The 16,343-nt window shown below is 43.4% G+C and overlaps 1 protein-coding gene across 8 annotated transcripts in view; it reads right to left on the reverse strand.

The window, feature by feature from the left end:
• Positions 1 to 9,526: 9,526 nt before the first annotated feature.
• The window catches only part of NAA35 (N-alpha-acetyltransferase 35, NatC auxiliary subunit), a 521,214-nt gene continuing 514,397 nt past the window's right edge, over positions 9,527 to 16,343 (reverse strand). For all 8 annotated transcript variants that reach the window (XM_069229524.1, XM_069229487.1, XM_069229505.1 and 5 more), the window contains one exon: positions 9,527 to 10,354. In XM_069229524.1, coding sequence (XP_069085625.1) covers positions 10,295 to 10,354 — 60 coding nt within the window. In that variant the 3' untranslated portion in view covers positions 9,527 to 10,294. The remainder of the gene's footprint in view (positions 10,355 to 16,343) is intronic.

Genomic DNA, 16,343 nt, shown 5'->3' on the forward strand with positions numbered 1-16,343 from the left:
GCTGAATTTCTTCCTTCTTCCAACAACTGGCTAACAGCTTTCTGAGGAGAATTTGTTTTGGCTTAACAGAACTTCAAGCAACTGCAGTAAGGAATCCTTTTTTATGATTTCAGACTTGCCAATATATATATGTACATATATATTCAAAAATGCTTCGCCTTGCTGACTTGCCAGTCTTAGAGACAAACCTCAGTGTTCAGACTAATTCCTAGAGACTGTGATTGAGAAAATTGAACCTTCAGAAGAAGTTTTCATTTCCTGTAAAAGACATTAGTAGATTGTATATTTGTGAACCTTTGAACTGTTCTCCAGAGAACCTTGGATACCTCGGACTCCTGAAGAAAAGAAGATATAAAGTTAACATTGTTCTCTTAGAGATAGGCTAGTCTCTCAAAAGATCTCTGTTAGGAGAATGATAGAATTGAGTGAATGTGAATGGCTGAACAGTTGAATGCGCAGTAGGAATGTACTTATCTATGCTCTTATCACCTGACTGCAGGTCCTTCCTTTAAAGAAATCCCAATAGGAAGAAAGGTGCAGGTTACAGAAACACACACTGAATATACTATCTTCAATTGGGAAACAGAGGCTGGAACTGGATCTGGAGGTGGTCTCTCTTTTCTTATTCCCATTCCCCTCTCCCCCTTTCCCCCTAGCGGATGCAGGGTTCAGATAATCAGTAAAGTCTGAGCACGCATCTGTTGGAGGGAGTTGGGTAAAAGGTATCTACTCCTGTAGAAGTTTGATTTAACGGGTAATCTCCTGACATTGGGTGAGTAAACTAGGATCATTAGGAGCTGGTCAATGGCGGCGGCAGATTGTCCTATTAACATGAGCACTGTGCTGGGTTGGACCGTGTCCCTAGCAGGACATCAGTGAGGGCCTCATTGAAGGTTATCATTGGTTCTGATGTAGAAACCCCTGGCTGAAGCACCTCAGTCAGGAGGTTAGTCTTGACCGGCACTGTAGGAAAATCTAGGTCCAAGATCTCAGCAGCCCTACACACCACCATAGCATATAAAGCACCCTCCTCCGTACCCACAGTAGGCGGTGAGACCATGCCAGTATCTGGCGAGGTAGCCAGTCCACTGGCTTCCCCTAGTTCCTCATACCAGTCCATATGCTCCAAACCAAATTATAAAGAATCCTGAGACCCCCTCCTATTCCCCTCCTGTGTCTGGCTGATCGTAGTAAGTCTCAGACATTGATCTAGCTCCGGTCGGCACCGTTGAAGTCAGAATCGGCGGTGTATGACTCGGTTCCGGCTCCGGATCATCAGAGAGGAGGCTGGGTCCCACCCCACCAGTGGGTGCCGGCGGAATGGGGAGCGTCAATGTCGGGAGCAACACCGGAGGAGGCCGACTGTGTATACTCGGCATCACTCCAAATCTGGTATTGGATCCTGGAGCCTCCAACGGCACTGAGGCCAAAGCCGCCAGCATCGAATCCGATGGGGCCCCTGCTTAGCCCAAAGCCCGCTCAAATACGAGGCATATGTCGTCATAAAACTCTTTCAGCTGAGCGGGGGTCACTCTGGATACCGGAAAGGGGGGGGGGGGGGGGGGGAGACTCAAGGTCGGCCCTGGCACCGTTCCGCAAAACTGTGCCTGGAATGTCGACATTGCTGAGATGCCTCGTCAGCCGGCTGAAGTCCGCTTGGACTTCTTCTTTTTGTGCTTCTTCCCCGAGTGACCAGAGGACCTCGAGTGCGAGGACTTAGGGCTCCTGGAGCAGTCCCGCAACCTCCTCCTTGATCAGGGCCATGCCCTGCTAGGAGTTGCGCCAACCGACGTCGACTGCCGGGCCACCATAACCTAGAGAGACTGCTCTCTCAAAGCTTTAGGAGCAATGGCCCGGCAGTCGGAACACAACTTCGAGTCGTGGTCTCTGTCAAGGCACCAGAGACATACCTGGTGAGGCTCATTCAACAACATGGTGCAATGGCATGCACCACACGGCTTGAACAAGGTCTTCCTTGATGTCATCCTTGCACAGACTTCGAAAAACTTGACAAAAAGATTGAAAAAGTCCTGCCACAAAAGGCAGAGGGTAGCTCGAATCCAGACCTGGGCTTAACCGGTACGGAAGTAAAAGAACTGACGTACGCGTGCCAGGGTGGTGCCTTTATAGGTGACCGTGATGTCAGAGACGGCTCCAACGACGTCGATGACGCCACAGATCCAAACGGCGTACGTGGATCTGATCGAGGCACGCGCAGGGTACTACTTAGCAAAAAATTATGGATTCCAAGCTGACGCCAGGAAATTCTAAGGTAAGTAATCTGCAGCTAGAAGTCTCTATGAGACACCCTTGTCTATAGAGGATGCCACCCTATTAAGAGCTGTTCATAGGATTTGTCAAAAGGTAGCACATACTCTAATGAGGCTGCCAGGTATAGCTGAGTCAAGTGCTCAGAAGCTCACCAAAAGTTGATGAAAGCACAAACCCCTCAGGATAAGAGCGAAAAAGCCAGGCGAAAGAAAATATACAAGTTAACTCTGGCCGTCCCCACAAAAGAAATCAAGGAGAATGCCTGGAACGATTTATAGCAAACATATGTATTAAAAAATAGTGCCACGCTCTATTGACTGTACCATACCTGCAGATATATGGGTATCTCATTTCCAGTGCTTAATAGAAATCCCTCAGACTCCCTTTATGTATCCACATAGATACTCACTAAGGGCAATTATGACCTGTTTTTTTCTGAGGGGGAAGTGACCGCAACTATTCTGGTTATGTCAAAGGACAAAGCTCCAGGCCCCAGTGGCGTTCCAGCTGACTTAAATAAGTCAAATCCACCTTTGTGGGCAAAAATTCGAACTCACATTTTTAATGCTGCCTGTAAATCAGGGGTACCATCCTCCTGGTACTGGTCTGTTAATATACTAGTATTTAAGAAAGGTGCACATGCAGATCCGTGACGTTACAGACCTACATCCCTTATCGATTTTATGGTTACGGTTCTGGGTAGAGTGCTCCTCGCCAGACGGACTGGCTAAGCAACATAACATAATCTCTAACTTACAATTTGGGTTTAGACTTGGGAAAAGTACTACAGATCAATACCTTAACCTACAGCTGATAATAGAAAATTGCATGGTGGCCAAGAGAGGTACACTGCACTTGGCTTTTATGGATTTAACAGCCGCATTTGAGCGAGTGACTAGATCAAAATTGTGGCCTCAGTTTGGGGATGGATCACAATATTGTGAATTTTCTTCATAATTTCCACATGGATCTTTCTGCTAATGTAAGATACAATCATACTGGGAGCCTTTCTTTATCGTTTAATGTTCATAGTGATGTGAGACAGGGTTGTATATTAGCCCCTTTCTTATTACTTTATATATTAACAACCTGGGCCCAACTTTATGTTCTGCTCCCAGTGATGTTCCTAGGGCAGGCACCCAGTTTATACCTCTACTTTTTTATGCAGAGAACGCTGTGCTGCTTGCCAGGACAGCAGTCGGGCTCCAACGTCTGTTGAACTCTTTTGTAGTTTATGAACTTGCTGGACCGGAGTACCAATTTTTTTTAAGTCCCACACTATGGTACTACGCCTGAGACAGAATCCAGAAAAGGAAATATGGAGATGGTATTGAAATAACTAGGGTATCCACTTTTTCTTACTTGGGAGTTCTGTTTGATGATAGGGGTTCATGAGTCCCATTACAAAAACAAAAAGACACTCCTTGTCAAGAGCTGTGGCCGCAGTTCTTCACTTTGCTAAAAGACTGGGGGCAAACCAATTCAGGCCCTGCTGAAGTTATGTAAGGCAAAAATTTATTTCTGTTGCCTGCTATGGGAGTGAGACTTGGGGATATAAGGACTTACAAATAGCACAGGGACTTACAAATAGTGGAGAAGAAATTCCTCTGAAATTTGCTCCCTGTTTCCCAATCCGTAGCTTCCCATATTATCTATGAAGAATTGGCAGTGGGGTATATTTCAGGCCTGTTGGCATTATCTTCCCTGAGGCTTTGGATCAGCACCTAGATTAATCCTGTCTTGGACTTAAATCAGAAAATAGCCAAAGACTGCTTATCCCTAGAACGAGGAAATAGTATCCCTTGGCTTCGCCACATTGAGATCCTGGCACAGAAACTCGGATGCCCCAATTTGCAACCCCTGAGGAGCTTACTAAGAAAGATTTGAATTGGGTCAAGAAACATTTTTTGTCTGTTACATGTGGAGTGAGAAGCAAGGGGGCTAACCAAACCCTCTGTGCGGGCATATAGTTTGTTAAAAATGTGTTCTTTAACAGAACCTTATTTACTTGAGACTACGTTACCTTACCACTGTTTCATTTGAACTAAGTTTAGATTAAATCTTGTACATTGGCTCCTCGCTGTACCCTAGGGGAGACTGAAGGTGGAGGATTTGGGCCCCTGCACTTGTGATATTTTTTCCTTGCAGGACACCCTCCACTTTGTGTTGCTTTGTGATCATTTTTGTTTATTACAACAGGATTTTATTTTGCCATTATTATAAAGGAAGGGCTTTGTACAAGTTTGGCTGGCCCTGACCTATCTCCAGATGCTACCAAGTCCTATGCTGCATTAGAAACAGGAAAAGGCAGTGTTTGTAAGATTATTATAGTGGTTTGAAGAAAGATCGTCCCTTAGATAAAATGTATTTTATATTCTCTTGTTGTGATTTTGCACTATGTTTGTCTCTGGGTTTATTTATAAAAAACTGTCTATAGGTGTTTTTAATGTTTTGATTGTTTTACGTTTTTTGATTTATTTTTGTGTGTGTGTTCTTCTATGGTTTTAATTAACCAAAAAGTAAATTCTGACTCTGAGGGTCCAGCATCCCTGGACTGTGGGATCCTGTGAATGCGCTCCCCAATCCAAGAGGGAGGTGTCTATTGTTATGGTTCCCCCTAATTGGGTATAGGAATAGCCGTCCTTTGAGGAGATTGTTGGTGTTCCACCACTCCAGAGTAATAGTCTTGACGGCCCACCAACACTAAGGGCCTGATTCTAACTTTGGAGGACGGTGTTAAACCGTCCCAAAAGTGGCGGATATACCACCTACCATATTACGAGTTCCATAGGATATAATGGACTCGTAATACGGTAGGTGGTATATCCGCCACTTTTGGGACGGTTTAACACCGTCCTCCAAAGTTAGAATCAGGCCCTAAATCTTCCAGTTCACCCTTTGCTTGAATCCATTGGTGTGCTAAGCATTCCTGTAACAGACGCATGTTGAGTCTATCATGTGGTACTATGGCTATGCATGAAACCATCATACCAAGGAGACGCATGACCAGCTTCACTGTTACCTGCTGGTGAGACTGGAGCTGTGGAATGAGCGCCTGGAAGCACGGAGTCCGGGAAGCATTGGGATAAGTTACCCCCACTGAGAATCCAGGATGGCTCCTAGATAAGGCAGTACCTGGAGAGGTTGGAGATGGGATTTGACTGCATTAATGGTGAAGCCCAATTGATGGAGCAGCTACAGAGTGTCTTGAGTGTGTTAAAAAACATAGTTGACATGTTAAGCTCTTGATGACCCAATCGTCTAAATATGGAAAAACATGTATGATTTGTTCACACAGATGAGCTGCTACTACTGCAAGACCTTTGGTGAAAACCCTGGAGGCAGTTGTGGCTCTGAAGGGAAGCACCTAAAATTGGAAATGTTAGTAATTTATTATGAATCTTAGATATTTGTGATGTGCTGCCTGAATAAGGATGTGAAAGTGGCATCTTTCAGATCTAGTGTTCTTATGAAGTCTCCTTGTAGTAATGTGATAACATCTTGCAGAGTCAGCATGTGAAAATGCTCTGAGAGGATGTATTGGTTTAGGGGTCTTAGGTCCAATACTGGTCTTAAGGAACCGTCCTTTTTGGGTATTTGGAAGTAGAGTGAATAAACCCCTGTGCCCTGTTAGTGTATAGGCACTGTTTCTAAAGCACATTAGTTGAGAAGTGCCTGAACTTCTTTGAGCAACTGTTGGTGTTCTGGTGAGTCTGAGTATGTGAGGTGGGATGTTTGGAGGGGTGTAAGTGAGCTCCAGACAATAACCACGTTGGATAATATCCAAAACCCACTGGTCGGTGGTGATGTTCTGACAGGTGGGAAAAAACCCATTGTACTCCCTCCTCGACAGGGATGGTTGGCAAGCCAAGCTTTGCCTTGGGGTGGTAGGTTTGGTAAAGCCACCTTTACCTCTGCCCTTGGAACTGTTTCCCTATACAAACCCCTATAATATCCCTTTGGTGAAGGTGTTTGGGTTTGTGTTGTGGTATATGATGTGAAGGTTTCAGAGGAGGTTGTTTTGGACCTTCTGCACTAAGAGGACTGACAAAAGGAACCACATTGTGATGGGGTTTGCAGCGCTAGCACAGCCTTAGCTTTTTCGGGGTCCTTATTGTTTTTTGTTTTTCTAAAAGGGTGTCTACTTGGGAGCCAAATAGATGTTCTCCATCAAAGGAGAGATTTAGAAGGTTCTGTTGAATTTCAGGCTTAAAGCCTGGCACCCTCAGCCAGGCATGTCTTCTAAGGAGCAGGTGTGAATTAATACCCCTAGCTGCTGTGTCAGCTGCATAGAGGTCACAACATATAGTTCGATATACAGGTTTACCCTCTGAGGCAACCTGATATGGCCTTTTTTGTGCTCTTCAGGAAGATGCTGGAGAACGTCCTCCATCTCGTCCCAGTAGGCCCTATCATGGTGAGCTGAGAGACCCGTGGAGTTTGTAATCCTCCAATAGTTGGTAGATTGTGCAGCTACTCTCTTACCAGCAGCATCTATCTTCTTACTCTCCTTACCTGGCAGGGCGCCTCACCACATGTCTGAAAGTTTTCTCTTTTAGGAGCTGTGCCACCACTAGGGAGTCAGGTATGAGTTGTTCCTTGATATATTTAGGGGGTCATTTGGCGAGAGCTTATATTTTTAATCAACCCTGGGAATGGTTACTCTAGCCCTTAAAATGCTCTGCGTGTGCCTCGGCATTGGTAAATATTGTGCCAAACGCTGATTGGATGAGAGAGTTTCAAATAAATAGTTGTCCTCTAGAGGCTCCCTATGTAGTAGTATCTTGTGAAATGTAGCCACTCTACTTATGAGGTCATAATATGTAGTTGTATCATCCGGTGGGAAAGGTCTAGCTGGATATAGATCTGGTTCTGTATTATCAACTGGGTCTATGTCATACGTGTCCCATGGATTGTCCTGAGGTAGGTTTGAGTACTGGTCTGCATTCCCCCCAACCCCTGTTTTGGAATTAGTAAACCCTCAAGTGACTCAGTAATATAAACAGGTGAAAGTTGCAGTGATGGAGTATACACATTAGGTTGTGATGGTGCTGGACTGGTGTGCAGTGGGCTAGTTGCCTTATCCTCTTTCTTCTTCTTCTGGAAAAGAAATGTCCAGTGCATCCTCAAAAAACAGCTGTCTTTTTACAGCTTGTACTCTTGAAAGAGGGCGTCTGGTGATGATACTTCCTGTATCTGGATGCATCATTAGGTGCTTTTGTCTTGAGTCAAGTTTCTCAAGCACCGGTTGCACTATTTCCACTGATTGTTAAGCAGCTGGCAGAGATTTCGGCTCCGATGCAGGTTAAGGCAACCTTATTTTTGGTGCTGATGTTTGCAGCTCCGAAGCATATTTTCTCAGTCGAAGCTGTTGATACGGAAGATCGACTCGAGTCCGATGTAGTTGGCTTGGGATCGACGCTATGCTGCTTAGGCTGTTTTTTGAGCACTGAGCAGAGGCTGGGCATGTCCAAATCAGTTGGTTGGTGCCGACCATGGCTTGAAGGCAGTGGTGGCCAAACTACAGTATTTGGTTTTAGGTGAGGAGGGGGCACAGTACTCACGGTTTGCCCTGGTGTGATGTCGTGCATTTCCATATCGGAACCAGAGCTCTCATCAGGGAAAGTTTACCTTCATAGGCAGCTAATGGAGTTAGGGTCTTCCGAACCAAAAAGGTCTGGAGTGTCTTCAGCGCTGTGTCAAGACATTTCGAGTCTTGTGGCTTGTTTTTTTCGACTGAAAAGACTTGCAGATTGTCTCCTCGAGTTTAGGGGACAAGCACAAGATGAGTTTAGGGGACAAGCACAAGATGCACACCTGATGTAAGACGGTGTGTGGGAACTTGGCGTGGCAAGAACGGCAAAAACAGAAAGACGTCCATTCCATTACCAAGTCGGCATCTCTTAGAGAGAATGTCAACGAGAAATAGCGCCCGAAGTCCGAGAGGGCCTCGGTTGAACGGAAAAACCATAGAGGGAGACAGAAATAGAGCCGCGATCAAGAACAATACCAAAAATATCAAAGGAATAACCGATGATTGTGTGAAAAAAGAGCAGGAGGAGCACACATCCGAACTACACGGTGGAATAAATCAATCTAACAATGGAGTTGATGATCATGCGCACTGCTAGCAAGAGGAGGAGTCACCATACTTTGTGACTTGAAAGACTGACTTAGAAGAAAAACAACTTGCACACATCCGAGTCTAACACTAGATGGCTGGATTATGCTAAGCATGTGCATCTATAGCCACACGACTAAAACATACATTACCGTTTCTTAAACAACAATCTTACTTGCAAGTAGTAGCAGCATGAATACTGTCTACACTAGACTACTGCACTCTAACATGTATTGTACTCTTTTTAACACTTTAGGTGAGAAAGTATACAATGGGTTGGAGACGTTGTTCCTTGCTTGGCCCCAAACTACGGAATGACCTCCCAATAAGCATGAAAGTCAGCACTAAAAACGTCTTGTTTTGGCCTTTCTTCGGGATGCCCATTTCTAGTGCCAAGATGCCCAGAAGGGCATCTGGTGAATATTACACTTAAGAGGTTTCATTACATTCAAGGTTGCTCTTTGTCAGGGCACTTACCTGCGAGAAGAGAAAGAGGCTGTTAAGAGGACACCTTACAGGTCCAAGCAGTCGATACCTTATTTTGTGATCCATGATGGTCTTCATGGAGGTGCAGGAGATGAAACTGAGGGATTGCAGTAAAGCTTCGGACACCATACGCAGGTGTTGTGCGGCTCAAAGAAGGGCATTTGTTTGCGCAAAGTTCACAGTACTTGAACCCTAATACCGTAGGAGATGAAACGAGGCCCACTATGCTGAATAAACATCCTTCTAATTTTTGGAAGAATTTGGTGAAAACTGGACGAAAGCTCGACACCGGTCTGTAGGTGTTAAAAAACATGAAATTGCAGCAGGCAGAAGTCTCATGGTACCACTTGCAATAATGAAGACCTATTAAAAGAAGACTCTTCGATACCCCATCTGGCACATAGGGATATTTATAAAGTGAGAATCTGTGAGAATAAGTATTCACGTAATGCGCACCATGTGTTTTATGTAAAGCTAGTGCAATAATGCATGGCCACACTGTACAGCACTGCTGCCATTGAAGTCACATAGGCAATTCGAAGTTCCCATATTCACCACTATTCCCATTTCATACACCCACTAATTACCGGACTATACATGGATTGAACATACAGTTTTACCTAATAAATAAAACAGCAAACAAAATGCAACTTTAAAAATGTTTAGTCCTTAAAGCATTTATTGCTTCAATGTATTCAAATACAATTTAACCTTCAAAAATATTTTAATTTTTTGCATTTTTTTTTTTTAACAGTGAACATTTGACGTCGAGCTCATTTACAGGGACTCTGCATGCTGGGAGTAGTTTTAACAATCACACAACCAGGTGACCACCATATATTTTAACAGTTTTATTTTTACACTGTACAGAACATGTGACAAAAATATGGACCTTTATTTACAAAAATCCCCTGGGTACCTCTTAAACTGCCCGCCTACATTCACTGGCATACATTTTTGCTCACTGTAGACTATCTTGAGGAACAGCAATCTTGTTTGTGAATTGAATACTTTAGACAGGGGTCTTGCTTGGTTAATAAGGAACATTTGCACCTAGTCCACATGGATTCTGCCCACTGCTCCTCTTATTTAGTGCCACTGGTTTCCAAATTGTTAAAGAATGTATCAACACTTCTTAAGATATCGCACTCTAAATGACAGCCTGGGTTACAAGCCTCACACTGACGTCGTCGCTCCATCCGGCATTCCCAGGGAAAAGGCCTGATTAATTTATAACTGTAATTTCAATACTGTTTTTATTGAAAACAAATTTGTACTTGAGGCCAAGTAGACAGCTTTTCAAGTTTAAGGATCAGAAAATGTTGAACTTATCAGAGGCTCCTCCTCTCGATTTAAAGACACACCCCACAGGCAATTTGTAATGTTGTTTTTGTGGCATTCCCTTCTGCATTACCTTCACACAAGCTTCACAATTGGAAAATATTTGTGAATAGTGAAATCAAATTCAGGAGGAACCTAGTGAAAAAGATCAAAAGAAAAATTAGAAATAAGCAAAACTAATATACAATGAACTATTGCACTATATGACACTGTATTTAATAGAATGTTTTTGCAGATGAAGCATGATCACAGCACATAGGAGGCCGAGATCGGTTACCTTCGGAATACAGAAGACTGAGCCTTTAATGTATAGACTCCCACCTCAAGGAAGGATGAGCAGAATGTATTATTAATGATCTTCCAAGACAAGATGCGAGGGTTGTATCACAAGCTTGAAGAGAAGCTCGAAGAGAAGTCTACTATTTATGCAAAGGACCACTTCAGTAAGACGTACTCCAGGGATACGCTCTATAAATCAGGGCATTAAGATGCATTCAAGAGGTGTACGCAGTGAACCAAGCAATGTGCCCATGGGCTGTGTCCAATGATCCAACGTAACGAGATGAGGTAAGATGTACAGAAGTGAGTCAATAAACCACTGCAATAAGATGTGCTCAATCAAAGCAACCAATTAATGATAGCTATAAAGTGCACTGCAATACAATGAACCTAAGATATGCATGCATGAACTACTACAATAAAATGTGCTCAACATACCTGATTAACCATAGCTATAAAGTGTACTATAATGTAGGAACGCACCCTTTTTGACACGGTTAACCTCCACTGTTTGCCTGGTTTCTGATGTGGCATTGACTTAGTACACTGGGTCCCTACTAACCAGGTCCCCAGTGCCAGATCTAATTCCTGAAAACTGCACAGTTGTTTTGCACAATTTGCAAACTCTTAAGCTACCAATGTAAGTCCTGACTAAATGCTACCCCTGGTGCACTAAGGAAGGTCACTGAGGGCCACAGAACCAGTGCCACCCCCAGAAACCCCTCACCAAACACACACAGTGCCGCCATTGCAGACTGCATCTGTTGGTGCAGCCTGAATTGAAAACACTACCTGTCACACACCCCTGTGTGCCAGGTCCCCTATGACTGCATGTGCCAGGTGTAAGTGACTCCTAAGACGCATGTGAGGGGATATATGCATGTGCAGATATGCACCTGCTATGCTTGTGTCGATTCTGAGGCATAGTAAATGAACAGGAAAGCCATTGTAAATGCATGTACTGGATATTACGAGTTCCCCAGCTACATGATGGCGTATCTGAATCCTGGGATGTTTAGTATCAAATATCTTATAGTAATAAACCCTGTGTTTGCTGAACATTGTTTTACTCCATAGAATAACATGGAGAGAACTCTGAAAACTGCACTGTGTTGATTTCTGAAACTGCAAAGTATTAATGCTTAAAAGTCTACTTACCTGATTATGAAGTTCTTGGGTTTGAATCATATATAAAAAGAAGTGTTATTTTTCTAAATTGGTCTCAGATTTTTTCTTTGTATGTGTGTCTCATTTATTGCCTCAGTGAGTACAACAAAGGCTTAGCACTACCCTCTGATAAGCCTAACTGCTCGCCCACACTACCACAAAATACAGCATTAGTCCTATCTACTTTTGTTTCTGCAAAACCAATTGGAGATCCATTGGACTCCCTTTATAGTGCACTAAAATGAAGTATGCTGTGCAGAGAGCTAGCTTCCTACATATAAGCATACAGCAATACAATGAACCTAAGATTTGTGAGCATGAACCACAACAATAAGATGTACGGAAGTCTTATATGAAATACTGCAGTGGAGGGCACCCAATAAACCACAGTAATATGATGTACCCAGTGGATGCAGCTAATGAACTGCTGCAATAAGATGTACTCAAAGGATGTACTCAATAAACCACTGTCATAAAATATACTCACGGAATGTGACCAAGGAACCACTGCAGTATGTTTTTCCCAAGACATAGAGCCAACATATTAGTACATAACATGAAGCTGTGGATTTACTCCAGGAACCTCTGCAATTAAATGTACTCATGATGTGTACCAATTTAACCCCTGCCGTAAGATGTATTCAATTTATTTTTTCACTGAACTGCAAAACGTGAATCCAAGGGATGGGACCAATGAAAAGTTGCAACAAGATGTTTCCAAAGGATATATTGAAAGAATCACTACTACAATTGAATGAACCCAAGAATGTGCCCAAAGAACCAGAGCAATAGGATATACCCAATAAATCCCCGCAATGAGAGGTACCCAATCAATTTACCCAATGAACCACATTAACAACCACACAGCAGCATTTGATACCATCAAAGTGCTACCAAAAGTCTGACATATTTGGGAAGCATCAGCAGAACAGACCTTTCTTGGTTTATATATCCTTCCTCGAAAATTGCACTTGACAAATCCAGCATTATAACATATGTGACACTTAAAGCCTCTTTGTTATTTTCAACTCTTTTCAACAGTTATATAACCCTCTCCTACCAAGATAAGATAGACTATTATATGTATGCTGAGGGGGCCAAGCTACGTCTTAACGAAGACATTTTAGACAACTTGCCAAATGTATCACACTGCCTATACATGCAGAAAAACATGTCATGCCTAAATACTGAGGAAACAAATCTTGTGCAGGGGTTTCCCTTGGTCAGAATCCCTGGGTGATGCTCTACTAGTTTGATTACTACCAGCAATCACCAAGCAAAACAATCTCTAAACCCTAAAGGGTCCAGAATCAGCTGCTCATCCTCAGTCGCTATTACTATATCTGTTCCAAAGTCTTTCCACTGGCTCCCAGTAAATGAAAGAACCAACTTGAAATCACCGTCTCAACTCTTAACACTAGAGCGTAAAGAGGTTCTCAATTGCCGATATGGAGCCCCCAAGTTGAGGAAGTAAATCTTGGCACACAGGATGGAAGTTTTTGCCCCATCTTTATATTAATGGTGCAGACAGTAGTTGTATATTCACACAGTCAACTCCAAGAGCATTCAGGACAGTTCTGCCCTTTTGCTTATTTAACTCAGACTGGTCCAGCAAAGGTCCTTGTCGCAAGGTGTGAGCAGGATGGTGGAGTGGCGCTGGGAGTCTTATTTTAGGAAAGTATAACGGCCAGGGAGACTGCCCCATGTTTCAACCTGTTAACCTGTGGGGAGTGTAGCCCTGGCAGAGAATAATGGGCCAGGAAATGGGAGGAAAAAAATCCCTAGTTTAAAAGGGGGACATGTGTCTCCTTGCCTAAACATTCCTTAGCCTGGCCAACTATGGGGCATACCTAAATAGACTACAATTTGCACCTGCTGTCTGTGCTCTTTCTTCAGTCCTCCCTCCTAGGTAATATTGGAAAATAAATACAAAATGGAACCCATTGTGCCTACAGCCAGCGGTGTCAAATATGTTACACATGTATCCTCCACATACACAAGTGATGTAAAAGCATGTGACAACAATGTTCCACATGTATAAGTGAGGGAACCAACTGCACACTGGCAGAACAATTTAGAAATTAGGGAGAGGCAAATAGGACACACTCTCCCTAGCAGGCAACATACTACATTTCCATTGTGAAAAAGCTAAGGCCTGCTTTTAGAATCATATTGCTGCCACGACTGGGTCAGCTACAGCTTAAAGAGCTGACAGACAAATTACTTACCTTCAGTAACGTCTTATCTGGTAGAGACAATATTAACTTGCAGATTCATTACATTAGAATTCCCCCCGGGCATCAGTCTGGATCCGGAGATTTTTCTAGAGGAGTACTCCTGTGTGACGTTAGGTCGTGGTGATGATGATTGTCTCCTCGTCCTTTGTCTGCATTGTCCGCAACGGATATGACATTGCGGGTCCCATGTAGGCGCCAACCCTGCGTGCTGATGTCAGCTTCTTTTCACAACTTTCCACAACAGTAGCGCAGAGCCATAAATAAACTGACTACCAGTGCGTCAAAACTAAGGCCCTGAAAGGGGAGTCCCTGTCCCTATAAATCAGTTTGCAGAGTGGGGAGGATGGGTGGGTTGGTAAGGAATCTGCAACTAGGTATTGTCTCTACCAGATAAGGCATTACCGAGGGTAAGTAACTTGTCCATCTGATAGAGACTTCTAGTTGCAGATTCCTTACCTTAGAATAGATACCTAAGCAATACCATCCCTGGAGGAGAGTCTGCGAACTAAGATCATACTAGGAAGTCCTGCAGGACCGGACAGGCAAAGTACCCATCCCTATGGACCTGACTGTCCAGACAGTAGTGCTTGGTAAACATGTGCAGGGATGCCCACATTGCCGTCTGACAGATATCAAGTTTTGGAACTCCGTGTGCTAATGCAGTGGTCGCAACTTTAGTTCTGGCAGAGTGGCACGCAAAACCTTAGGGGCATGGATGTCAATTCACCAAAATGCCAGAGGTAGCGGAGGTGATGTCACATACACTTTGACCTTAATGACATCACAGGAATTGACATCATAAGACCTTTGACAGACCTTCCTCCTGGGAAGTAATGTAACATGACCGTAACCCTGATGATCACAATAATTGACAACATTGATGTTTCATAACTGCATGACTTATAGGTCACACTTTTCCTCCCTTATACCTAGAATTACCTCCAAAATGCCAACGCCAGCCATTATTTTGCTAAGGATGCCCCTTATGCTAAGAATTTTCTCCAGTATGCCAGCAGCAGCATTTTCCTACGAGTGTACCATGCAAGAATAACATCAAGTACGCATGCAACAGCATTTTGCCATGTTTGTCCCAATTTGCCAAGTATTTCATCTGGTACCCCAGTGCCAGTATTTGGTCACAGGTGACTGCAAAGAGCTGCCTCCAGCATGCCAGCACCAGCATTTTGCCATAGTGGGATTAGTAAGCCAAGAAATGTATGGCAAGACCAATTACAGACATGCACAATACCACATACTAATACATGCTCTACTTCCTCACCCACACCGACCTGCTGTCATTCATTCTCGCCCACTCACTCTTGCATTCATGCTTAGTTTCACTTAGTCATCACACTTGCACCCAGTCTTATTTTAATTAATTTTTTAACTTACTGCCACATTGACTCAACCATTTACACCCATGTTGTCTTATTTTCACTCATAATTTCTCACTCCTTGCATTCACCTCTTATTGTCTTATTATCTCTTACTCTGACTCGTTCATCTTGCTTACTGGCCCTCATTCTCTGCTTGTCACTCTCACTCACTGTCACCCACAGCCACTCACACATGCCCATGCTCACATATACACAGCTCTCTGTGGTACAAACACACTCTCACACATCATGCATTTAAAAGCATTTTATTTTACTTACCTTAGCTGACAGCGAAGGACCTGTTCCAAATCCTGGTGCTCCATTTTTATTACACTTAATAGTGAACAACACTAATATTCACAACTAGTATAATAAATGTAGGAAGAAATTAAAGAGGGCTGAGTCCCGGCCACCAAAGGGGAGAGCTGTCCCTTTTTCTCGCAGGCCTTTATAAACCCTAAATGTTTTGCGGGATCAAGGGTCTAGCGACTTGAATTACCTCCTCTTAGACTTTTTTCTTTTAATATTAGCAGGCACACCACTCCAAAAAATGTTAGTCTGTTATAATAATGGCAAAGAGCAAATGGCAATTCTTAAAAACTGACTTTGAAAATGTGCCATACAGGATCATATATTTATGTCTTTAGCAGGCAAAAAAACTGACTGATTTCTCAACAGTGAGGTCCCTGCTTACATCTCACGGTTTACTTAATCTTGCACTTCCCAAGATAATCTTCTTTTTGTGTTTTTGTAGTTTTGTTCTATTGGGCTGTGATTTTTGTTTAGTGTATTCTTTGTACTGAGTCTCCTTCAGGTCTGGGTGTGGTCAGTTGTTCATGATGCGGCATGAGTGAGGACTATAGAGATCAGGCCGAAGAATAAGCGAGTTTCTCATAGTGCCCTGTGGGTTCTACAGGTGTTTAGATTACATGGTAATCCAATCACTGCCCTCTCAGCAGCTCACACGGCGCAATGATCACGTGTCAAATGTAGTAGAGATTCTCTTAGAAAGTGTGTGAAGGAGGTCCAGAGTTGTCAATATATTGAAAGTACCAAAGGAAAAGA

This window comes from Pleurodeles waltl, chromosome 1_1 (genome assembly GCF_031143425.1).
Source record: "Pleurodeles waltl isolate 20211129_DDA chromosome 1_1, aPleWal1.hap1.20221129, whole genome shotgun sequence".
Taxonomy (NCBI): Eukaryota; Metazoa; Chordata; class Amphibia; order Caudata; family Salamandridae; genus Pleurodeles; species Pleurodeles waltl.